The following is a 21,018-nucleotide window of genomic DNA, read 5'->3' on the forward strand; positions in this document are numbered from 1 at the left end:
GCCGCGGCACAGCTGACGGTGTCTCGCGGCACACTAGTGTGCCGCGGCACACCGGTTGGGAAACGCTGACATAGAGGAACCTGTAAAGATGTAGTCTATGCACTGACTCCCCCAAAGTGACACAGCACAGCTGGTTTGTACCTATTATGGTACTTCAACTCTTCAACCCCAGCATCTTCATATTCAGGTTCTGGAGTAGAATCTTTACAGTTGCGTGCCATTTATTTATTTATTTATTTTAAAAACTTATTTATTTATTTATTTATTTATTTATTTATTTATTTATTTAGTTAGTTAGTTAGTTAGTTAGTTAGTCCAATACACAATGAGGGTTTTAGTGGGTATATATCAATATACACATAGTAAAATACATGATGAAGGTTATAGAGGAGATACTCATAGTAAAATATATCTAAGAAATAATAGAAAAGAAGATATAGGAATAGAATATATCAATGAAAGAATAGAAGAAGAGATATAGGAATAGAGGAAAGGTATAGGAGATATAGGAGAGCAATAGGACAGGGGACGGAAGGCACTCTAGTGCACTTGTACTCGCCCCTTACTGACCTCTTAGGAATCTGGATAGGTCAACCGTAGATAATCTAAAGGTAAAGTGTTGGGGGTTTGGGGATGACACTATGGAGTCCGGTAATGAGACATGCCAGTTGGAAAGAGACATGCCAGTTGGAAATAATGAATTTGAAGGAAGTTTACTCCAAACTTGAGTAACTTTTGGTGTGCAACTTTGATTCCTCGATATTAAGGAAGGATACTTAGTTGTCTAAAACTATTAAAATATATATTAATTTACTAAGTAGTTGACTTTTGTAACCATATTTGACTGTATGAGATTCAGAGAAATACAGTACATGTCCTATTTACAGTTCCTCCTTGATGTCAGAATGCTATTTTTCATTCTTTATAGCCACTTGGTTGGTACAACAGTGTTCTCTTTCTTTCATTTCTAATAGTGTTTATATTTTATATTCATTGGTGGCTAGGCATGATTTCTTAAAATATATAATTTTCTTTCTTTCTCTGGTCTGCAGGTTAGATGAACATCCTGGTAGTATCTGGAGCCCCAGGCTTAGTAACATTGAATATCATCAGTTAATTGGGAATTTGTCATCAATTAGGATCAGAGCTACTCATGGAGCTGGTGAGCTGGGATAAACTACTAGGCATAAAAAGGGGGGCTTCATATATCATTTGATTACTTATTTGAACATTTCTGTCCTATTTTATTGTCAGATAGAACACAAAGCAATAAAATGTCCTTCCTGTTAATGTCCTTCCTGTTAATAACAATAACAATAAATATAATAATAATTATAATAATAATAAACAATTATTATTATTATTATTATTATTATTATTAATGTCCTTTCTATCAATGAATACTTCAGTTTCAACAGCAGCAATACACGAGCATATAATAGATTCAAACTAAACCGCTCCAAACTTGACTGCAGAAAATATGACTTCAGCAATAGCGTAATCAATTCCTGAAATGCACTACCTAGCTCTATGGTTTCTTCCCCAAGCCCCCAAAACTTTAACCTTAGACCAGGGGTAGGCTACTGCCTGGACAGGGGGCAATGCAGTGGGGTAGCGAAAATGGAGCTCCACCCCAAAGCACCCAATTTGCACTGAAAGATGTTGAAAGAAAAAGGCAAGGTGTTCTGCATAAGCCACACCCACAGTGTGGTAGTAAAAATTTTGGTAGCCCTTCACTGCCTTAGACTGTTTACAGTCGACCTCTCCCCCTTTCTTTTTTTTTAAAATAAATTTTTATTGTAATGGAAAGATTAAAAAGAGCAGGCATATGATGTTGTATCATTCCACAATATATATAGAGCTGCCCCTAATTCCCCCTCCCTCCCCGTTGAACTGTTAGCTACACAGTTTTATATATATATATATATACATACACATACATACATACATACATACACATACACATACACACACACACACACACACATATATGTAGATTGTTCTGAGTTCGGGTTTTGCCCTGTGTAATTGATTTTAAGAACATCTGGTTTATTTACTACCATTATTTTTTTTATTGTATCGACCCAGTCATAAAATTTCTTCCAAATTTCATAGTATTTTGATTCTTCTTTATTTTTAAGTTTTTGGGTTAATCTGTCCATTTCTGCACAGTCGTATACGTATTTTTTTTAATCATTTCTCTTTCTGATGGTGTTTCTTCTTTTTTCCAATTTTGCGCTATTGTAATTCTAATTGCAGTAATCATATGTTGTATTAAATAATAGTGGTCTTTTTTAAGTTTTTGATTTATTATGCATAAAAGAAAGGTCTCTGGTTTTAATATCAGCTTAATTGTAGTAATTTCGAAGATCCACATTTTAACCTTTTTCCATATCATAAGAGGTCTATAAAGGGTGTGCATAAGCATATCACTGTGCCAGCATTCCTGTCCTACTGTCCAAAAAACATTTTTAAGAACACAAAAGTATCAGTAAGCCAAGTAAAACTATGATTTTAGTCATTCTATACACACAGAAAATTTTCCAGAGTTGTTTTTAGTACAACTTCTGCATCACACAGAAGGTTGCAAACAATGTTCCTTGGAGATAGGGTAGGCTTCTCTCATTTAAAGACATGCTGCCAAGAAGTTATGAGAAGTCCAGCACATCTGGAAACATCAGTCTGGACAAGATGTGCTTGGAGAAGGTTAATCCTTCATGTGCATCTAGTTTTCTCTCAAATTTTAAATTTTTGTTAATAAAGATTAATGCAGAAACAGGAGAGAACAAATGTTGAAAGAAGACATGTAGAAGACATCTGGAAATAGATTCTGACATCCCTACACATATTCTATTTTATGTTAAGATATGATCCAGATGTCATTGCCTAATTTTGTCACGATTTCTCCTCTGGAATATTTCCTAGAATCATTTTTTGTTCCTTTAGTCCCAGGGTACCTCAGTAATGTCATCTTGGTTTCGGCACGGCCAAGCACCAGCTCTCCGGTCCCCTGGGTGGAACAATGCGTATGTCCAACTGGATACCAAGGACAATTCTGTGAGAAGTGTGCTCCAGGGTACAAGAGAGAGAATTCGCGTAACTTTGGGGCTTTCAGGCAATGTGTTCTGTGCCAGTGCAAGGGGGGAGGAACTTGTGATACCGAAACAGGTGAGCAAATCCACAGTCTAAGTTTCTGTCATGGTGAATTTTTCTTTTGTCTATTCTATTTTATTTGAAAGGGCAAAAATGTTTTTTTTAAAAAAATATATTTTTATTGGTTTTGCACATAGGGTTACATGAAACGAACATGTAACTCCGCAGTCTGCATTGGCTGCCGATCAATTTCCGGTCACAATTCAAAGTGTTGGTTATGACCTTTAAAGCCCTTCATGGCACTGGACCAGAATATCTCCGAGACCGCCTTCTGCCGCACGAATCCCAGCGACCGGTTAGGTCCCACAGAGTGGGCCTTCTCCGGGTCCCGTCAACTAAACAATGTCGGTTGGCGGGCCCCAGGGGAAAAGCCTTCTCTGTGGCGGCCCCGACTCTCTGGAACCAACTCCCCCCAGAGATTAGAACTGCCCCTACTCTCCCTGCCTTCCGTAAACTCCTTAAAACCCACCTTTGCCGTCAGGCATGGGGGAACTGAAACACCTCCCCCGGGCATGTACAATTTATGCATGGTATGTTTGTGTGTGTGTTTGTTAATAAATGGGGTTCTTTTTAAATCTTTTTAAATATTTTAAATTTATTTGGATTTGTCATGATTTGCTGTATCTTGCTGTGAGCCGCCCCGAGTCTGCGGAGAGGGGCGGCATACAAATCTAAATAATAAATAAAATAAATAAATAAAATAAAACAGTGCAGACTGCATGTGCCCATCACCCGACTGACAATGCCCACCACCACCACCACCAATTGCAGGGGGTTCAAATATTTACTAGATTATGTTCTTTTATTTCCTTAGCTCTAATTTGCATTTGTTTACTATTCAAAGAGTGATTGGAGTTTATTTTTCACATTTTCGTCGCAAATTCTACTCAACATATAGTCTTTCACCTTATTCCATCGTACCATCAGCTTCTCCAATTTATTTTCATCAAAGTTGTTTAATCTTATTTCCATGATTTCAAAATGAATGTGATCCACCATGTAACAGTACCAGTTCTGTAATGTCCATTTTATAGACTCTTTCCAACCCAATACCACTACCGCTTGAGCGCTTTCCAGTGCTGCAGTGTTTATTTCTTTAAAACCTCTTAGTTCTCTTTGTTTAATTAATATCGCTATTTCTTTTGTAATTATCCAATTAATATTTAGCATTTTATTTATTTCGTTCTGCACTGCCTTCCAAAATTTCTGAACTTCAACACACTCCCAGAACATATGCATGAAAATTCCTTTCTTTTGGCAACCATGCCAGCAATTCCCTTTCCCTTTCCCCTGGACGTGTGCAAGTTGTGCCGGTGTATAATACCATTTATGTAAAAATTTTCTTCTCATCTCGAAAGGGCAAGAATGTTAAAATCACTGTGGGGTCAGTCGATATAATGACCAAAAAATATTTCTTTGTGAAGGAGGACCAGACATGAAGATGTATATTCTATATTATACAGTATGTCCACTATTTTAGAGAAAATAGAGAGAGAGAGTCACACTTATTAATGTGATCAGCCTCCCTGGCTGTGAAGTAATTCTACAAAAAACTATGAGAGTTTCTGGGTCAAATGTTCAGTAAATGGACCCTGAAAAAGGCCTGAAGGAAGTTTTTTTTAAATGCACATGATGTTTAGTTTTCACTTGGTTTCTGCCCACTTGGCTTACCAAAAACCAGAAATACTGCAGCAACAATAATAAGAAAGCTGCTATGAAGTTTTTAATCCTGTTGCTATATGAGCACGGCTAACAGCTAAGATTCTTGTCATTGTCGTGACTTGTCACTGTCATACTTGCTCCCAATTCAAAACATGTTTACTTACTAGTGTTCTGTATTATATTCTATGTATGGGATTATAATGTTATTTTAAATTATATAAAAGTGCAATTGCTACACAACATAAGCGACCTAATATGCAGTTCCTTGGAAGTTGTTCTGTAGGGCTCTCTGGTAGAATCCTCCCAAAAATTCACAGGTAGAAATTTCACACACACACACGTTTGAAAATTCAAAACAATGTTCTTTATAATGAAAATTCACTTAAACCAAGCCCTCTTTTTGTATAGCAAAGAGCACTCACCTCCAAACAAACTGGTAATTTGTACAAGTCCCTTATCAGTTCTGTGATACTTAGATTGCAGCTGTGAGGCACTTCACAGTCCTTCTTCTTTCACAAAGTGAAACACAGTTTGCCCTGGTTTAGTTTCAAAGCGGGGAAAAATCAGCACACAAAAGGTCAAAGTCAGTAAAGCAGTCACGAAACACAACGATCAGATAATCCTCCACAATGGCCAAACCCACAGGCTGCTATTTATAGCAGCCTCACTAATTACCACAGCCCCACCCAACCACAGGTGGCCTCATTTTCTTTGATAATAATCTCTCAGTTGTTGTTGTTGCCTATGCATCGCTCTCCGCATGCGTGGCTGTATCATTAACTCTTGTTCTGAATCCAAGGATTTGCTAGATAATTGATCTCCTTCTGAGCTGTCTGCCCCACTCTCCTCCTCCCTGTCACTCATGTCTTCTTGGTCAGAGGAGCCTTCATCAGCAGATTCCACCAGGGGCAAAACAGGCCTGCAGCATGTGGATGTCTCCCCCACATCCACAGTCCTTGGGGCAGGAGCTGTGCCAGAGCTAACCACAACAGAAGTCAAAAGGTTTTGTTTTGGATTTAGACAGTTGTTCCCTTTCCCTGTTTTTCTAAGAATTTCATTATATTCTATCAATTTATGAAAAGCAATTATTTTCCATAGAATCCTTCATCTATCATCTTTCAGCAGGCAACAAGCTCATTCCTGAGTTTTAGATCCCACATTTTTTCTGGACAGAAAAGCTGTGATTCAATTAATAAATAGCTCTTCTGTATCATTTATTGTGGGTGTGCCTGACCCCTACAATAAGCTACCATTTGTGTAATTAATGGTAGTATTCCAGCCACACAAGATGAAAATTGCTCTTCAAAAGTCTATATTTTTCAGAAAAAGCAGCTTTAATACTTATTTGCATATGCCAGCTTAGATATATCGATCTGTTCTGTATTTAATGGTTTCTTCCTGCAGAATTTTTCTTTTTGTCTCATCTGTTGCAAACTTTTCCCTATTAAAAGAAAACAAGCCAATGGGTTTTGATACAAGGCTCCATTCAACCAAATCCTCTGTCTTTTCTCTTTCCATCTTTGCTCAGGAGAGTGTTATGCTGGAGATGAAACCTTGGACCATATAAGTAATGCTTGCCCAAATGGGTTCTACAGTCTTCCTTGGGACTCAAAGAACTGCCAACCATGCCCATGCCAAAGTGGCTATGGTTGCTCAGTCCTGCCAGGCACACAGGAAATTGCTTGCCACAGATGTCCTCCAGGAACTAACGGTAGGATTCATATTCTGATGTCTGAAAATCCTCCTCCCTCCCACCACCACCACCACCACCACCAAGAGAGCTTGCTTTCTGCAAGGTACTGGCAGGGGTCTAGCCAAGGAGTGGATGGGTGATATGTGGCAAGACCATCCTGGTTCCCAACGTGGGGCCCATGCCCCATAGGGGGGCAATTTCATTTTTAATGGGGGCAATTGGAATCTTGTTTAAACTAGTTAATGACTTTTTAGGCTTCCTCCCGCTGAGTAGTTCACTCTTTGAATAATAAGAATTATATGTCATAGTGGGGGTGAGGCCTCAGGATTTTAGTGATGCTTAGGTGGGGCATAGGCAACCACTGCTATAAGGCATTCAGAGACATGTCTGGGGATGTCGCTCTCTGCTCATCTGCAGAGAGAATATGTGAAAGAAGCAAAAAGGAAATTGCCATTCTCTTCTATAATTAGGATTCCCAAATAATCCTTGCAGTAACAGACGTCTCGTGGTGGGGAGGGACGTGAGACGGGCGTCCTATCAGGGATTTATAGCTTGGTCACGTCCCTCAGTATTGTATCCAGGGCAACCTGTTCTAAAAGAAAAGTGTTGCAAGTTCAATCAAGCTTGATTGAACACACGTGCATGCTGGCCAGCTGATTTTTGGCCTTCTTTTTGGCCATTTTTGCTCTACCCAAACTTCAAGAAAGCTTCCTATTTGGACAGGGTGTCTCTGCTCACAGTCACTCATGCCCTCACCACCTCAAGGTTCGACTACTGCAATGCTCTCTACATGGGGCTACCTTTGAAAAGGGTTCGGAAACTTCAGATCGTGCAGAATGCGGCCGCGAGAGCAATCATGGGCCTCCCTAGGTATGCTCATGTCTCATCAACACTCCACGGCCTGCACTGGCTGCCGATCACTTTCCAGTCACAATTCAAAGTGTTGGTTATGACCTATAAAGCCCTACATGGCATCGGACCAGAATACCTCCGGGACCGTCTTCTGCCACACAAATCCCAGCAACCAATTAGGTCCCACAGAGTTGGCCTTCTCTGGGTCCCATCGACTAAGCAATGTCATCTGGTGGGGCCCAGGGGAAGAGCCTTCTCTGTGGCGGCCCCAGCCCTCTGGAACTAACTCCCCCCAGAGATCAGAACTGCTCCCACCCTCCTTGCCTTTCGTAAGTTGTTGAAAATTCACCTTTGCTGCCAGGCATGGGGAAATTGACACCTCCCCTAACTACTGCTTTATGTATGGTTTGATTGGGTTGTGTGATTATTTTGTTAATAAGGTTTTTAAATTGTGTTTTTTAATATTGGATTTGTACATTGTTATTATTGTTGCGAGCCGCCCCGAGTTCTCAGAGAGGGGCGGCATACAAATCTAATAAATTATTGTTATTGTTTGTTATTGTTATTGTTATTGTTATTGTTATTGTTATTGTTATTGTTATTGTTATTGCTATTGCTATTGCTATTGCTATTGCTATTGCTATTGCTATTGCTATTGCTATTGTTCCTGAACCCTGGGAATGGCAAAAAATGGCTCACTTGAAAGTTTATTTTCAAACTTTTGGTTGTCCCTTTGGGCTGTTTTTTGCCGTTCCCAAGCTTCAAGATTCCGGAGGCTTCAGTGAAGCCTGTGCACATGGCCGGGAGGGGATGCAATGTGCATGTACTGGTGGCAGTGCAGAGGTTGTGCGCATGGATGTGGGCATCAATGCGCTTGCACTCACCCGTTTGGAATCCAAGCCAAAAAAGGTTCACCATCACTGTAGTAGAGTATATGGATTTAGCTCTGTGGTTCCAGGTAGAATTCAGGGGGTGTTCATATATATGGTTGGCTCAGGACATCCCCTGCTTGCTTTTCACTGTTTTTTTTCTTTCTAGGTTCTCGCTGTGAGTTTTGCACCAATGGTTATTTTGGGGATCCCTTGGGTGAGAGTGGACCTCTACGATCCTGCCAACCATGTCGATGTAACACTGTTGACCCCAATGCTTCAGGGACTTGTGACCGCTTGACAGGGGAATGCAAGTGCAAGGATGGATTCTTTGGACACCCTTTATCTGCAAACCCAGCAGAGAAATGTCAAGGTACTCCATTATCTTGCACAAATGAAGGTTGATTTCAAAGTCAATACAACCAAAGAGCTTTCTTTCTTTCTTTCTTTCTTTCTTTCTTTCTTTCTTTCTTTCTTTCTTTCTTTCTTTCTTTCTTTACTTCTTTACTTTTATTTACTTATTTACTTATTTACTTATTTACTTATTTACTTATTTACTTATTTATTTACTTACTTACTTACTTACTTACTTACTTACTTACTTACTTACTTACTTATTGGATTTGTATGCCGCCCCTCTCTGAATCTGAATTATGAGGGTAAACCAGTACAAGTGTAATCATGGAACAACTAAAAGATTATGTATAGATGCTTGCCACATATTATTGGTTTTAGCCAATAATAGTTGGGCTACTTGTGTAATTTTTTGCAGGAGAGCTATAAATTAGGTTACTGCCCCTGTAGTCAGAAGTTTGCGGGTTGGAGAGGCAGTTCTGTTTCTTAGAGTTAGTTATTCCCATGCATAGGTGAACATGCGAACTATTAAAGAGAGAGATAATATGCACTAACATAGCTTGCTGGTCTGACATATCATATAGTGCTCCATATTGTGTATGCTTTATTTCTCTGGTTTGGCACTATCCTGAGAAGGTCCCTAAAGGCTGAAGAGCATTAGTTAAAGTGTGACTTATCCCCATTCAGTTGGCTTCCGGGCATTCATAAATAATAGAACAATAATTCTCATTTAGTCTTGAGGTTTTTATCAGCAGTATTGATTTACCAAGCTAGAGTAATATAGTTCATGTCAACATGCATTATTAGATAGAGCTCCTTCTGTTATCCATTTTTCCCCAATTTAAGAAAAATCTAATTATTTTACCTGTACAGGATGGATTCTGCAAATCTGAATGGACCTTTCCCCTGCCTGCCTTTATCATTATTTTTTTAAAAAATGTGTCAAGTTTATGACATTTTATTTATTTATTGTATTTGTTTGTTTTGTCCAATACACAATTGTTCTTTCGGGCTCTCTGGTAGACTCCTCCCAAAAATTCACAGGTACAAATTTCAGACACACCCACGTTTGAAAATTCAAAACAATGTTCTTTATAATGAAAATTCACTTAAACCAAGCCCTCTTTTGGTATAGCAAAGAGCACTCATCTCCAAACAAACTGGTAATTTGTACAAGTCCCTTATCAGTTCTGTGATACTTAGCTTGCAGCTGTGAGGCAATTCACAGTCCTTCTTCTTTCACAAAGTGAAACACACTTTGCTCTGGTTTAGTTTCAAAGCAGGGAAAAATCAGCACACAAAAGGTCAAAGTCAGTAAAGCAGTCACGAAACACAACAATCAGATAATCCTCCACAATGGCCAAACCCACAGGCTGCTATTTATAGCAGCCTCACTAATTACCACAGCCCCACCCAACCACAGGTGGCCTCATTTTCTTTGATAATAATCTCTCAGTTGTTGTTGCCTATGCATTGCTCTCCTCATGTGTGGCTGTATCATTAACTCTTGTTCTGAATCCAAGGAGGAGCTAGATAATTGATCTCCTTCTGAGCTGTCTGCCACACTCTCCTCCTCCCTGTCACTCATGTCTTCTTGGTCAGAGGAGCCTTCATAAGCAGATTCCACCGGGGGCAAAACAGGTCTGCAGCATGTGGATGTCTCCCCCACATCCACAGTCCTTGGGGCAGGAGCTGGGCCAGAGCTAACCACAACACACAATAATACTCATAGTGCTTGTCATTACCTTCTGAGACGTTTTGAGTCTCCCTAGCATTTCTTGGTTAGCTTCCATCCAAGATCTAATTAGCTCATTCCTGCTTAATTTTTTGAGATAAGCTGAGGCAGGCTTGCTACTGCCATCTGTTATATTTATTTATTTATTTATTTGGATTTATGTGTCTCCCCTCTCTGAGGTCTCTTAGCTATCTATTTATAGAAGGTTATAAAAAAGGTTCACCAACATTGCTCCATAATGATCTTTCCAGCTGGTATGTGATGTTGTAAAGTAAATAGAATATTCTCTCTTAATTCAAATTCTTTTCTAATCCATCAGTGAGATTTAAATTTTTAATTTTAAAAAAATCAGTTTCATTTGCTGAATGCAGATCTTTAAAATTGAAGAAATTGGTTTGGTCATATTTACAACTTTTTGCTATGGGAAACAGGAATATATGTCAAATTATGAAAGCCAAAAATTAAAAAAACAAGGGTAAGTGATAGATAATTCTTTTTAGTTTTGGCTTCCTGTGCCCTCCCAGAGGCCCTCTGGATGCCGGAAATGGCCTATTTCCCAACTTCTGGTGGACCCAAAAGGCTTGTGTTTCACCCTCTCCAGGCTCCAAAGCTTCCCTGGAGCCAGGAGAGGGTAAAAACACCCACCCCTATCCCTCAGAGGCTCTTTGGAAGCCATAAACGCCTTCCTAGAACCTCTGTGTGAGTCAAAAATCAGCTGGCTAGCACACACATGCACTTTGGAGTTTAGCTAGGGCAACGGCTTGTGTGCCAGTAGATATGGCTCCACATGCTACTTGTGGCACCCATGCTATAGGTTCGCCATCACTATTATAGAATATAAAACTTATGCATTAGAATCCAGACCAAATCAATTACAATAGAGTAGCACAGATCACAGTCCACTTAAAATTATGCATTATGAAGGCCAATTGATTTTCAATTGTTTCACCTGCAGAAGTTTCATTTAGCTTGTAAGATAGATACTATCATTACCGAGTAGATAAGTAAAGTGGTTGAAATGAAACAACTGGTATGATAGCCACTGCATTTCTGTTCACTTTTTACTTTCAATATGTCAGAGGAAAAACTGAAATGTTTACACTACAGTATGTAAGAAAAAGAAATCTCAAATAATATTCATCATATTATTCATCAAAGATGATGTGCTTGTGTTGGTACAGTTTTTTATAACCTGTTTTATAAACAACTCTGGATGAATTGGGTCTGAAGCAGAGGTGAGTTCCTACCGGTTCTAACCAGTCTTTGGAACTGTTAGTAAGCCGGTGATAATGTCACGATTCTGTCAGTGCCGGTCTGTGGGTGCCGCCATCTTGTTTTTGGCTTCTGCATATGTGCAGAAGCTGTTTTTTTGCTTCTGCGCATGCACAGAAGCGTGATTTTTGGCAGTCTGCATGTGCGTGCGTGTGGCACAACCGCATGGTGCACAATGCGTGCACACCCACATGACACAGAAAAAAGCAAACGAGTGGTGAAGTAAGTTAGAACCTATCCCTAGTCTGAAGCTACCAAAATTTCCAGCTGCTGACTGTACTGAGTGCAAATCTCTCCCCAATTATCTCTATTGTGATCAGTCTTGGCTATTGGCAGCCAAGGAGTGCAGGGCCCAAAAGGAAAAGCTTTTCTGCCATGGCACCCACCCTCTAGAATATCATCATCCCAGAAATTAGATTGACTCCATCTTGTTGCCTTTTGTAAGGCCTTGAAAACTTGGTTTAGTGGCCCAGACTGGGGCTCTGACCATTGGACACAGCCCATCTCTTGACTGTGTAAATGATTGGCTGGATAATGCCCAGTGGTTATGTGTTATGTTTTTATTTTTTATTTTGCATATACAGTGATACCTTGTCTTACGAACTTAATTGGTTCAGGGATGAGGTTCTTAAGGTGAAAAGTTTGTAAGACGAAACAATGTTTCCCATAGGAATCAATGGAAAAGCGATTAATGCGTGCAAGCCCAAAATTTACCCCTTTTGCCAGCTGAAGCGCCCGTTTTTGTGCTGCTGGGATTCCCCTGAGGCTCCCCTCCATGGGAAACCCCACCTCTGGATTTCTGTGTTTTTGCAATGCTGCAGGGGAATCCCAGCATCGCAAAAAAGAGTGCTTCGCTGGCAACGGAAGTCCAAAGGTGGGGTTTCCCAGCAAAGGGAGCATCAGTGAAATTGCAGCATCGCAAAAACACAGAAGTCCTCGAAACCCCACCTCCGGACTTCCGTGTTTTTGTGATGCTGCGATTTCGCTGAGGCTCCCCTCACTGGGAAACACCACCTCTGGACTTCCATTGCCAGCGAAGCACCTTTTTTTGAGCTGCTGGGATTCTCCTGCAGCATCACAAAAACATGGAAGTCTGGAGGTGGGGTTTCCCATGGAGGGGAGCCTCAGGGAATCCCAGAAGCAGAAAAACAGGTGCTTTGCTGGCAACAGAAGTCTGGAGGCGGGGCATCTCAGCGGCGGCAGTGGGTTTGAAAGGTGAAAATAGTTTGTAAGAAGAGGCAAAAAAATCTTAAACCCCGGGTTTGTATCTTGAAAAGTTTGTATGATGAAGCGTTTGTAAGACGAGGTATCACTGTATTTTTAAAATTTTATTGTAAGCTGCCTAGAGCCAGATAAAAGTGAAGTGGGTGGTGTTAAACTCGCACATAATTGAAGATGCGAGCCGCAGTAACAGTTCAGCACTTTATATTTCTCCTAGCTGTAGTGGTAGCAGAACTGCCAGCAGCCTCAGATAAACCACTTTTAAGAGTTTCTCTGAAGGCTGCTGGCCACTAATAGTTGTTCAAAGTTCCCGCTGCTGGATTAGCCAATCAGCAGCTAGCGTGTAAATAACTAAATGTACGTCCATACGTAATAGGTGGCTATGTGGATGGATGGACAGATTGATGATCTGAGTATTGTAATTATAAAATGTTTAGGTTGAAGTAAACGGAGGAAGATGAGGAAAGAGAAATTGCTTTTCTATTACGTGTTCTGGTCAAGCCACATCTCTAAATATTCTGCTTTTTTACAACCCTTTGTAGCTTGTAATTGCAATTCAGTAGGTTCTGAGCCCCTACAGTGTCGTAGTGATGGCAGCTGCATTTGTAAGCCAGGATTTGAAGGGCCTAGCTGTGAACACACCCGTTGTCCAATCTGCTACCATGAATTGAAGACTCAGGTAGGAGTTGGTACCATCTTTATATCAGTTGATGGTGTGAAAATATTGTCTCCTCCCTTACCTTTCATTGTTTGGCAGTAGGACATCTGAAGTGGCTTGCTGTTAGTTAGAATCTGCAACAAAGATAACCAGTGCTACTTTGCAATTATGAGCAAAACCAGTATTCCACTTTCCCACCCTAAATAAGACACCCATGTTCAATAGGCATGATATTGGAAGAGGCGCTTGATCCTGTGTAGGATTATTGGTAGTGTTGGGAGAACCGAACCTGCAAAGTTCGGGCTCGTGCCAAACTTTGCAGTGTTCAGCATGCCGAACCCGAACATTTTTAAAAGTTCAGGTAAAGTTTGGGTTTGGGTTCAGCGTTTAAGTGAACGCCGTGAAACGCCACCACCCAGGAGGAGAGCGGGGAATCCCATCGTGGGATTTCCCACCTCCTTTTGCTTTTGGCAGCGTTTCGTGGCGTTCAGCCGAACACCGAACCCAAACTTCACCCAAATTTTACCTGAACTTTACCTGAACTTTACCCAAACTTTACCCAAACTTTTAGAAAAAGTTTAAAAAATGCTGCTGCTGTTTGGGTTTGGGTTCGGATTCGCGTTCGGCTAACTCACCCGAACTTCACGGCAAAGTTCGGGTGAGTTTTACAAACCCGAACTTCTTGAAGTTCGCCCAACACTAATTATTGGTAAAATGCTCTACTAATAAGGCATCTGCTGTTGGATTTTTAAAAATTAAAATATTTAAAAATACCTAGTTTTTTCTAATCTGAATTTTTAACCAGATTAATCAGTAATAAATGAATGGCACACAAGTCAATGTTTAGGTTAATTAACTACTTTTGGCTCCACAGAAGTGAGAGGCATCCCAATAATTGCATTTTCATTGTTCTGAGTGTTTCAGAATTGAGTACCAGTGCAATGAATAAGCAACCAAAATGAGTAACTGAAATAGTTACACATATGTGAGAGTTGATTCCTTTGAGCCTCATTTCTGTGTTTCCTTAAAGGTCACGGAGTCACTAATCAAATTCTGAATGTTATTTTCTGGATGACTTTTAGTCATGTTTTAAAATTCACTTTAGCCTGCTAACAAGAGATGATATGCTTGGCTTCCAGGTAGATCAATACCTCCAGCAGCTGCAGGGACTTGAGATACTTGCCTCTCGAGTTCAGACAAGTGGACAGCCAGCAGATTACATTGAGCTGGAGAGGAAAATGAGGGAGGCAGAGGAGCTGCTCCAGAGGATTTTGAGAGATGCAGAAATTTTACAAGGTAACTCATGTCTTCCCAAATCGCTTTGTGGTCTGCAGAGAGAACAGATGTTACAGAGAAAAGGTCACAGTGGATTCAACCAAATTATATACTGTATAAAAAATAATAACAATAATGCATTTAATTTTTCTTTTGAAATATACCAAATTAACATTCACACAGAGAGATAAATGATCTTCACCAACTAGAGGAGGATCTGCTTTCTTTCTCTGTCAGGCTTCAGCTCCCACGTGGCAGAAATTGACCGTATTCAATAGAGAACCACATGCAGTTTTATCCTACAGGAGGAAAAAAAATCTGGCCATATTGAATCTCTATTAATCCCCTGAGAAACTGGGATCTTTCCATTGCTTTTCTTCATTCCTCAATATGGAGTTTCATAACTCTTTAAATATGTACTGAACCATTAAAAAAAACTTTAAGGAAACTCAGTAGTTCACCAATTCATTGCAGGAAGTACAATCCAGCCAAAGTTAATTCCCGTTTCATTCCTGGTTTTTTTTTTTTAAAATGGGAATGCTTTAAAGATGTTTCCTATTCTATTGGAATCTGGAGTTTTCGACATAGTTTAATCCTGGCTTAGTCATGGCCACACATAAGACACAAATAATCAAAACTGTTTATTTTAAAAGTTGATGAAATGTGACCATATGGCTTTATTGAGGCGGGGAAAACACTTTATGGATCCTAATTTTCCAGCTTTTCCTAAAACTGGTTTGTTTTCAAAGCGATGACATTGAAGGAACATTCCAAAAATGGATAAATGTGCAACTATTACTGTGGTAATAGTAACTGTGGGTGCTTCCAATCATGTATCATCAAGGAATTATTTAAATGAAAGCCAAAGCATATCTTGTATGCAATGTGCAACATTTAGCCATGGCTATTGTTTTAATACAAATACAAACTTCTTTTTAATGCAACTATTAGTATCAGATGATGAGATATGTTTGGCTGGAACATGGATAAACAGGAAAACATTATGCCATTCTTATCTGTGATCCCAATAACAATCCTTAGCCAGATAATTTAAACAAACAACACGGGAACTAAAATCTCTGCACACAGGGTAATATGACGTTAGGGGGTAAAATATGTTAAACCACATTTAAAATGGCCTGTCCACTGATAATGATAAGAGAGTAGGCATCTATCTCTTCTGTCTATCACCATGAAACATTTTGGCAAAAATGGTCTTTCTAAGTGGGATTTTCTGGAAATTATGTAAAATCTAATTGCTTGTCAAGTGGGCTTCGCTCCAGCCATGTACAGTGATACCTTGTTTTACGAACTTAATTAGTTCCGGGACAAGGTTTGTAAGGTGAAAGGTTTGTAAGATGAAACAATGTTTCCCATAGGAATCGATGAAAAAGCGATTAATGCGTGCAAGCCCAAAACTCACCCCTTTTGCCAGCCGAAGCGCCCGTTTTCATGCTGGTGGGATTCCCCTGAGGCTCCCCTCCATGGGAAACCCCACCTCCAGACTTCCATTGCCAGCCCGTTTTTGCACTGCTGGGATTCCCCTGCAGCATTGCAAAAACAAGGAGGTCCGGAGGTGGTGTTTCCCATGGAGGGGACCCTCAGGGGAATCCCAGCAGAGCAAAAATGGGCGCTTCGCTGGCAACAGAAGTCCGGAGGCGGGGCATCCCAGTGGCGGTGGCTTCAGTTTGTAAGGTGAAAATAGTTTGGAAGAAGAGGCAAAAAAAGTTTAAACCCCGGGTTTGTATCTCGAAAAGTTTGTATGATGAGGGGTTTGTAAGACGAGGTATCACTGTACTTCATTTCTATGTCAATATGATTTCTGTTGATTTTTGTTCCTGTCTGTTCCGTGTCCTTTTCTTATGATGCATTAGCTACTGGCAGAGCTTTGGGAAACCGATTTTCTAAGATGAAGTCACAAGAGTTCACGTATCGGAGTCATCTGGATGAGATCAATGAAATAGCCAGCAATGTGAACTCTCTGCAAGGTCAATACCAGAGTCAAGTACAAGATATCCAGAGGCTCATTGAGAAAGCCTACTTGGATTTGGATCAGAGTAAAGCAAAGATAGAAGGCGTGGCAAGTATCTCCCCTTGTTCAATTTTTTGGGCCAGTGGGAGTATATGATATTTACAAAGTATGAGCTTATAGTGAATCATGGATGGATAGCTATGAACAGTGATGGGCTCCTACAGGTACGGTCAGGAATGCAGAGCACACAATTTGCACTGAAAGATGTTGAAACAAAATGCATAAGCCCCGCCCACAGTGTGGTATTAAACATTTTGGTAGCCCATCACTGTCTATGACCAACAATTTTCATGAAATCTCTGGCACTTTAAGAATGTATTGCAAAAATCCAATGGCAAAATGGATGTGCTTTGATGGAGCTTCTCCCCCACCAACCACTTTAAGGGTAAGAATTTTAGGGTGGCAAGAAATACAGGAAGCTTCTAGGACAAAGGCACCCAACCTTTTGGGCTCCAGGGATCAGCTCCATGGAGAGGGTTTTTTCTGTGGTCCAGAGGAGGCATGGTTTCATGTGCTGCCTGCATCCTGCTGATGGGGCTTTGCTTGTTTGTGTGGCCAGGCTTCATGCCATGGACCAGTGCTGATCCATGGCTTGAGGGTTGGAGACCCCTGTTCTACAAAGAACTTGTCCAAAATAATTTTGGATAGTGAAATGTGCAGCATATACCATATTTTTGGAGTATAAGACACGCCTTAGTTTTTTGGGAGGAAAATAGGAGGAGAAAATCTGCCTACTAGGTTTTCATCTGGATACCATCCTTAGTTTGATCAGCTTCAACATATTATTTTATCTCCTGGTTAGGACTTTAAAAAAAAACCTTATTTAGAGCGAGTAGCAATGAAAAAAAGCCTGCAAAGACTTAGGGCTGGAAAAAAACCTTTTTGGCGAGGATAGCCATGAAAAAGCCTGCAAGCTGGCAAGAGCCAAGAAGATTGTTCGTACCTTGTTAGGGTTGGGAAAAAAAGCTTCAATAAAGCTATATTCAAAGTATAAGACGCACTTACATTTTCAGCCACTTTTGTGGGGGAGGAAGGTGCGTCTTAATACTCCAAAAAATACGGTAAATTTAATAAATAAAATGAAAAACTTTCCCCAGTCCCCCTCTCATTCCACCATAAAACCTCCTTTGCATTGGCCTCTGAGGCTGGAAGCATCCAGGCAGAGATGTACAGGCCCATTAGAGCTTATGGGCACCACCATGCAGAAATATATTTGTAGAAAAGTGCAAGAGATCTTTATAAAACCTGCAATTTTGAAGAATGTTTTAATCCTTGTGGAATTTATGCCATTGAAGACTACTTCTCAATATCTGCGACTGCAGCTAAGGAAACAATTTTTGTTTATCTTGGAAAAATATTGCCAGGGTCTTCTGTTCTTGTGTTCAAGAGATATGGATCATGAAGCAATCACAACTTAACATTGCTTTTTCCCTTCCTCAGAATGTTCCACCTTCAGATGGCACTGGAAGTAGTTCGAACAGATTCTTAATCCTAGCCAACGAAGCCATGAAGTTAGCAAACAGGTGAATCTGTTCCAGACTGATAAACTTTGTTTCTGTTACCCGGACTCATTTTTAAATCATCCGGAACTGCCTTCTACCGCACGAATCCCAGCGGCCGATAAGGTCCCACAGAGTTGGCCTTCTCCGGGTCCTGTCGACCAAATAATGTCATTTGGCAGGCCCCAGGGGAAGAGCCTTCTCTGTGGCGGCCCCGGCCCTATGGAATCAACTCCCCGCAGAGATTAGAACGGCCCCCACCCTCCTTGTCTTTTGCAAATTACTCAAGACCCACCTTTGTCGCCAGGCATGGGGGAGTTAGGATATTCCTTCCCCTAGGCCATTACAAGTTATGTATGGCATGTTTGTGTGTATGTTTGGTTTTTATAATAAGGGTTTTTTAGTTGTTTTATTAAATTGGATTGTTACATGTTGTTTTTTATCATTGTTGTTAGCCGCCCCTAGTCTGCAGATAGGGGTGGCATACAAACAAACAAATAAATAAATAGTCAACCAAACAACTTTTTAAGAAGTTGTCCTCTGTAAAATCTTGAAGCTGTAAGTTAGATCAAAAAGCTTTTTTTAAAAAAAAATGTCCAGTGACAATAGTGAATTGCTTCATGTTTTTACCAATATGTTTCTCCCACATTCTTTGGCCAAGAGAGAAGGATAGTAGCTGTCTATGAATAAGCTTCACTCTCTCACCACTTGTTTATTGCTTATTTTTTTTCCAGTCACTTGCAGCTGGCAGATACCATTGAGGAAGCAGCCAGGGCCGCAGAAGATGCCTCCCAAGAAGCATTGGCATTGCTGCAGGCCTTTGCAAGTGGAGAAAGTATTGGGACAACATCTGTACAAGGGCTCCAGAAAAAGTGAGTTGGTGGGCTTTGTGTAGGGTTACTGTAGGAGATGACCAGGCTGAGACTGACGGAGGGGTCAAATTTGGCCATGCCTGGGGGCTGTGAACATAATACCTTGTCACGTCAGACTGCAACTGTTCTACATGTGTGTGGATTCGATTGGATAATTCATCATGGTTTATTATAGGTTTGAATGTTCTTATTACTAATTATTTGATGTACTATTTATTGTTGTAAGCCGCTCTAAGTCCCATTGGGATTGGGCGGCATAAATTAAATTAATTAAATGTGTCATCAGCCTCAAATCCCAAGAGATCTAATTCCAGCCCACCTCGAATTCCATTAACTCTTACCCACCGCCAATTTGCTTTGATCATTAGAATAGAATAGAATAGAAATTTATTGGCCAAGTGTGATTGGACACACAAGGAATTTGTCTTGGTGCATATGCTCTCAGCGTACATAAAATAAAATATACATTTGTTAAGAATCATGTGGTACGACACTTAATGATTGTCATAGGGGTCAAATAAGCCATGAAGAAGCAATATTAATAAAAATCTTAGGATACAAGCAACAAGTTATAGTCATACAGTCCTAAGTGGGAGGAAAAGGATGATAGGAATGATGAGAAAAACTAGTAGAAATAGAAGTGCAGATTTAGTAGAAAGTCTGACAGTGTTGAGGGAATTATTTGTTTAGTAGAGTGATGGCGTTCGGAAAAAAACTGTTCTTCTGTCTAGTTGTCTTGGTGTGCAGTGCTCTGTAGCGACGTTTTGAGGGTAGGAGTTGAAACAGTTTGTGTCCAGGATGTGAGGGGTCAGTAAATATTTTCCCCGCCCTCTTTTTGACTCATGCAGTATACAGGGCCTCAATGGAAGGCAGGTTGGCAGGAATTGCTTTTTCTGCAGTTCTGATTGTCCTCTGAAGTCTGTGTCGGTCCTGTTGGGTTGCAACACCAAACCAGACAGTTATAGAGGTGAAGATGATAGACTCAATGATTCCTCTGTAGTTCAGACTCTTGAAGGAGGTAATTGGTTCCAGAGAGTCAGAGCAGCCACTGAGAATGCCCTCCCCTGCGGACCCGCCAGTCAACACTGTTTAGTTGACAGGACCTGAAGAAGACGAACTCTATAGGCCCTTACCGATCGCTGGGAGCTATGTGGTAGAAGGCAGTATCGAAGTAATGACCACACAATATCTCAAGAAGAGATACTGGCACGTCTCTTCTTCTATTCCTGGGTGTGGAAAAGGTCACCTCCTGAAATAACTTCATAAGGATCATGAGATTCATCTCCTTATTTGGATCCTTAGCCAAAAAACAAAAGAACACACCCCAGTAGTATATAAGGTAACCAAATGTAGAGCTTGTTTCTCTACTCTGAATTTGCATTCTCCAAATTACATAGGAGTTAAGCCACGATGGGATAAATCAAGGTGAAGCTTTAAGGGGTGGGGAAGAGAGACTTCCCCCTTTTTAGGCTCAAAGGTTTTACTCTGATCTCCAGATATGACGAGTTGAATCTGCTGACAAAGGAACTGGAGGCTGATGCTAGCCAAGCTGAACCTCATGCTGAAAGGGTCTATCAAGAGAGTCAGCAGCAGCTTGCCTCCCTGACTCGTTTAACAAAGACTGACACAACGTTTTTTCAGGTAAGGCTCGTGCCTGTGATGAATTGTGGTTCTTCCAAGAGATTTCCAATGTCTTTGTTTTACTTCATGCATTAATTTCTTCAACAAGGGATATCCTGGCAAGGGGAGAGAGAAGCTCTGGCGGTATCCACAAGGATGCCTTGCTGTCTTCTTCTGACAGGACCCCATGCTGCCCACAATGTGACTTTACCACCCACCCAGAAATGGGTCCGTGCAGTGCTGCTTTCTAG

At 40.6% G+C, this 21,018-nt stretch overlaps 1 protein-coding gene across 1 annotated transcript in view; it reads left to right on the plus strand.

Annotated features, from left to right (window-relative positions):
- Positions 1 to 21,018, plus strand: part of LAMC2 (laminin subunit gamma 2) — a 77,815-nt gene that overhangs the window by 41,274 nt on the left and 15,523 nt on the right. Inside the window, exons 8-17 of the mRNA XM_070746295.1 lie at positions 1,053 to 1,162; positions 2,947 to 3,168; positions 6,344 to 6,526; positions 8,399 to 8,602; positions 13,354 to 13,490; positions 14,609 to 14,765; positions 16,619 to 16,824; positions 18,217 to 18,299; positions 19,010 to 19,147; positions 20,644 to 20,788. Of these exons, the coding sequence (XP_070602396.1) occupies positions 1,053 to 1,162; positions 2,947 to 3,168; positions 6,344 to 6,526; positions 8,399 to 8,602; positions 13,354 to 13,490; positions 14,609 to 14,765; positions 16,619 to 16,824; positions 18,217 to 18,299; positions 19,010 to 19,147; positions 20,644 to 20,788 (1,585 nt within the window). The remainder of the gene's footprint in view (positions 1 to 1,052; positions 1,163 to 2,946; positions 3,169 to 6,343; positions 6,527 to 8,398; positions 8,603 to 13,353; positions 13,491 to 14,608; positions 14,766 to 16,618; positions 16,825 to 18,216; positions 18,300 to 19,009; positions 19,148 to 20,643; positions 20,789 to 21,018) is intronic.

This window comes from Erythrolamprus reginae, chromosome 3, assembly GCF_031021105.1.
Source record: "Erythrolamprus reginae isolate rEryReg1 chromosome 3, rEryReg1.hap1, whole genome shotgun sequence".
Classification (NCBI taxonomy): Eukaryota; Metazoa; Chordata; class Lepidosauria; order Squamata; family Dipsadidae; genus Erythrolamprus; species Erythrolamprus reginae.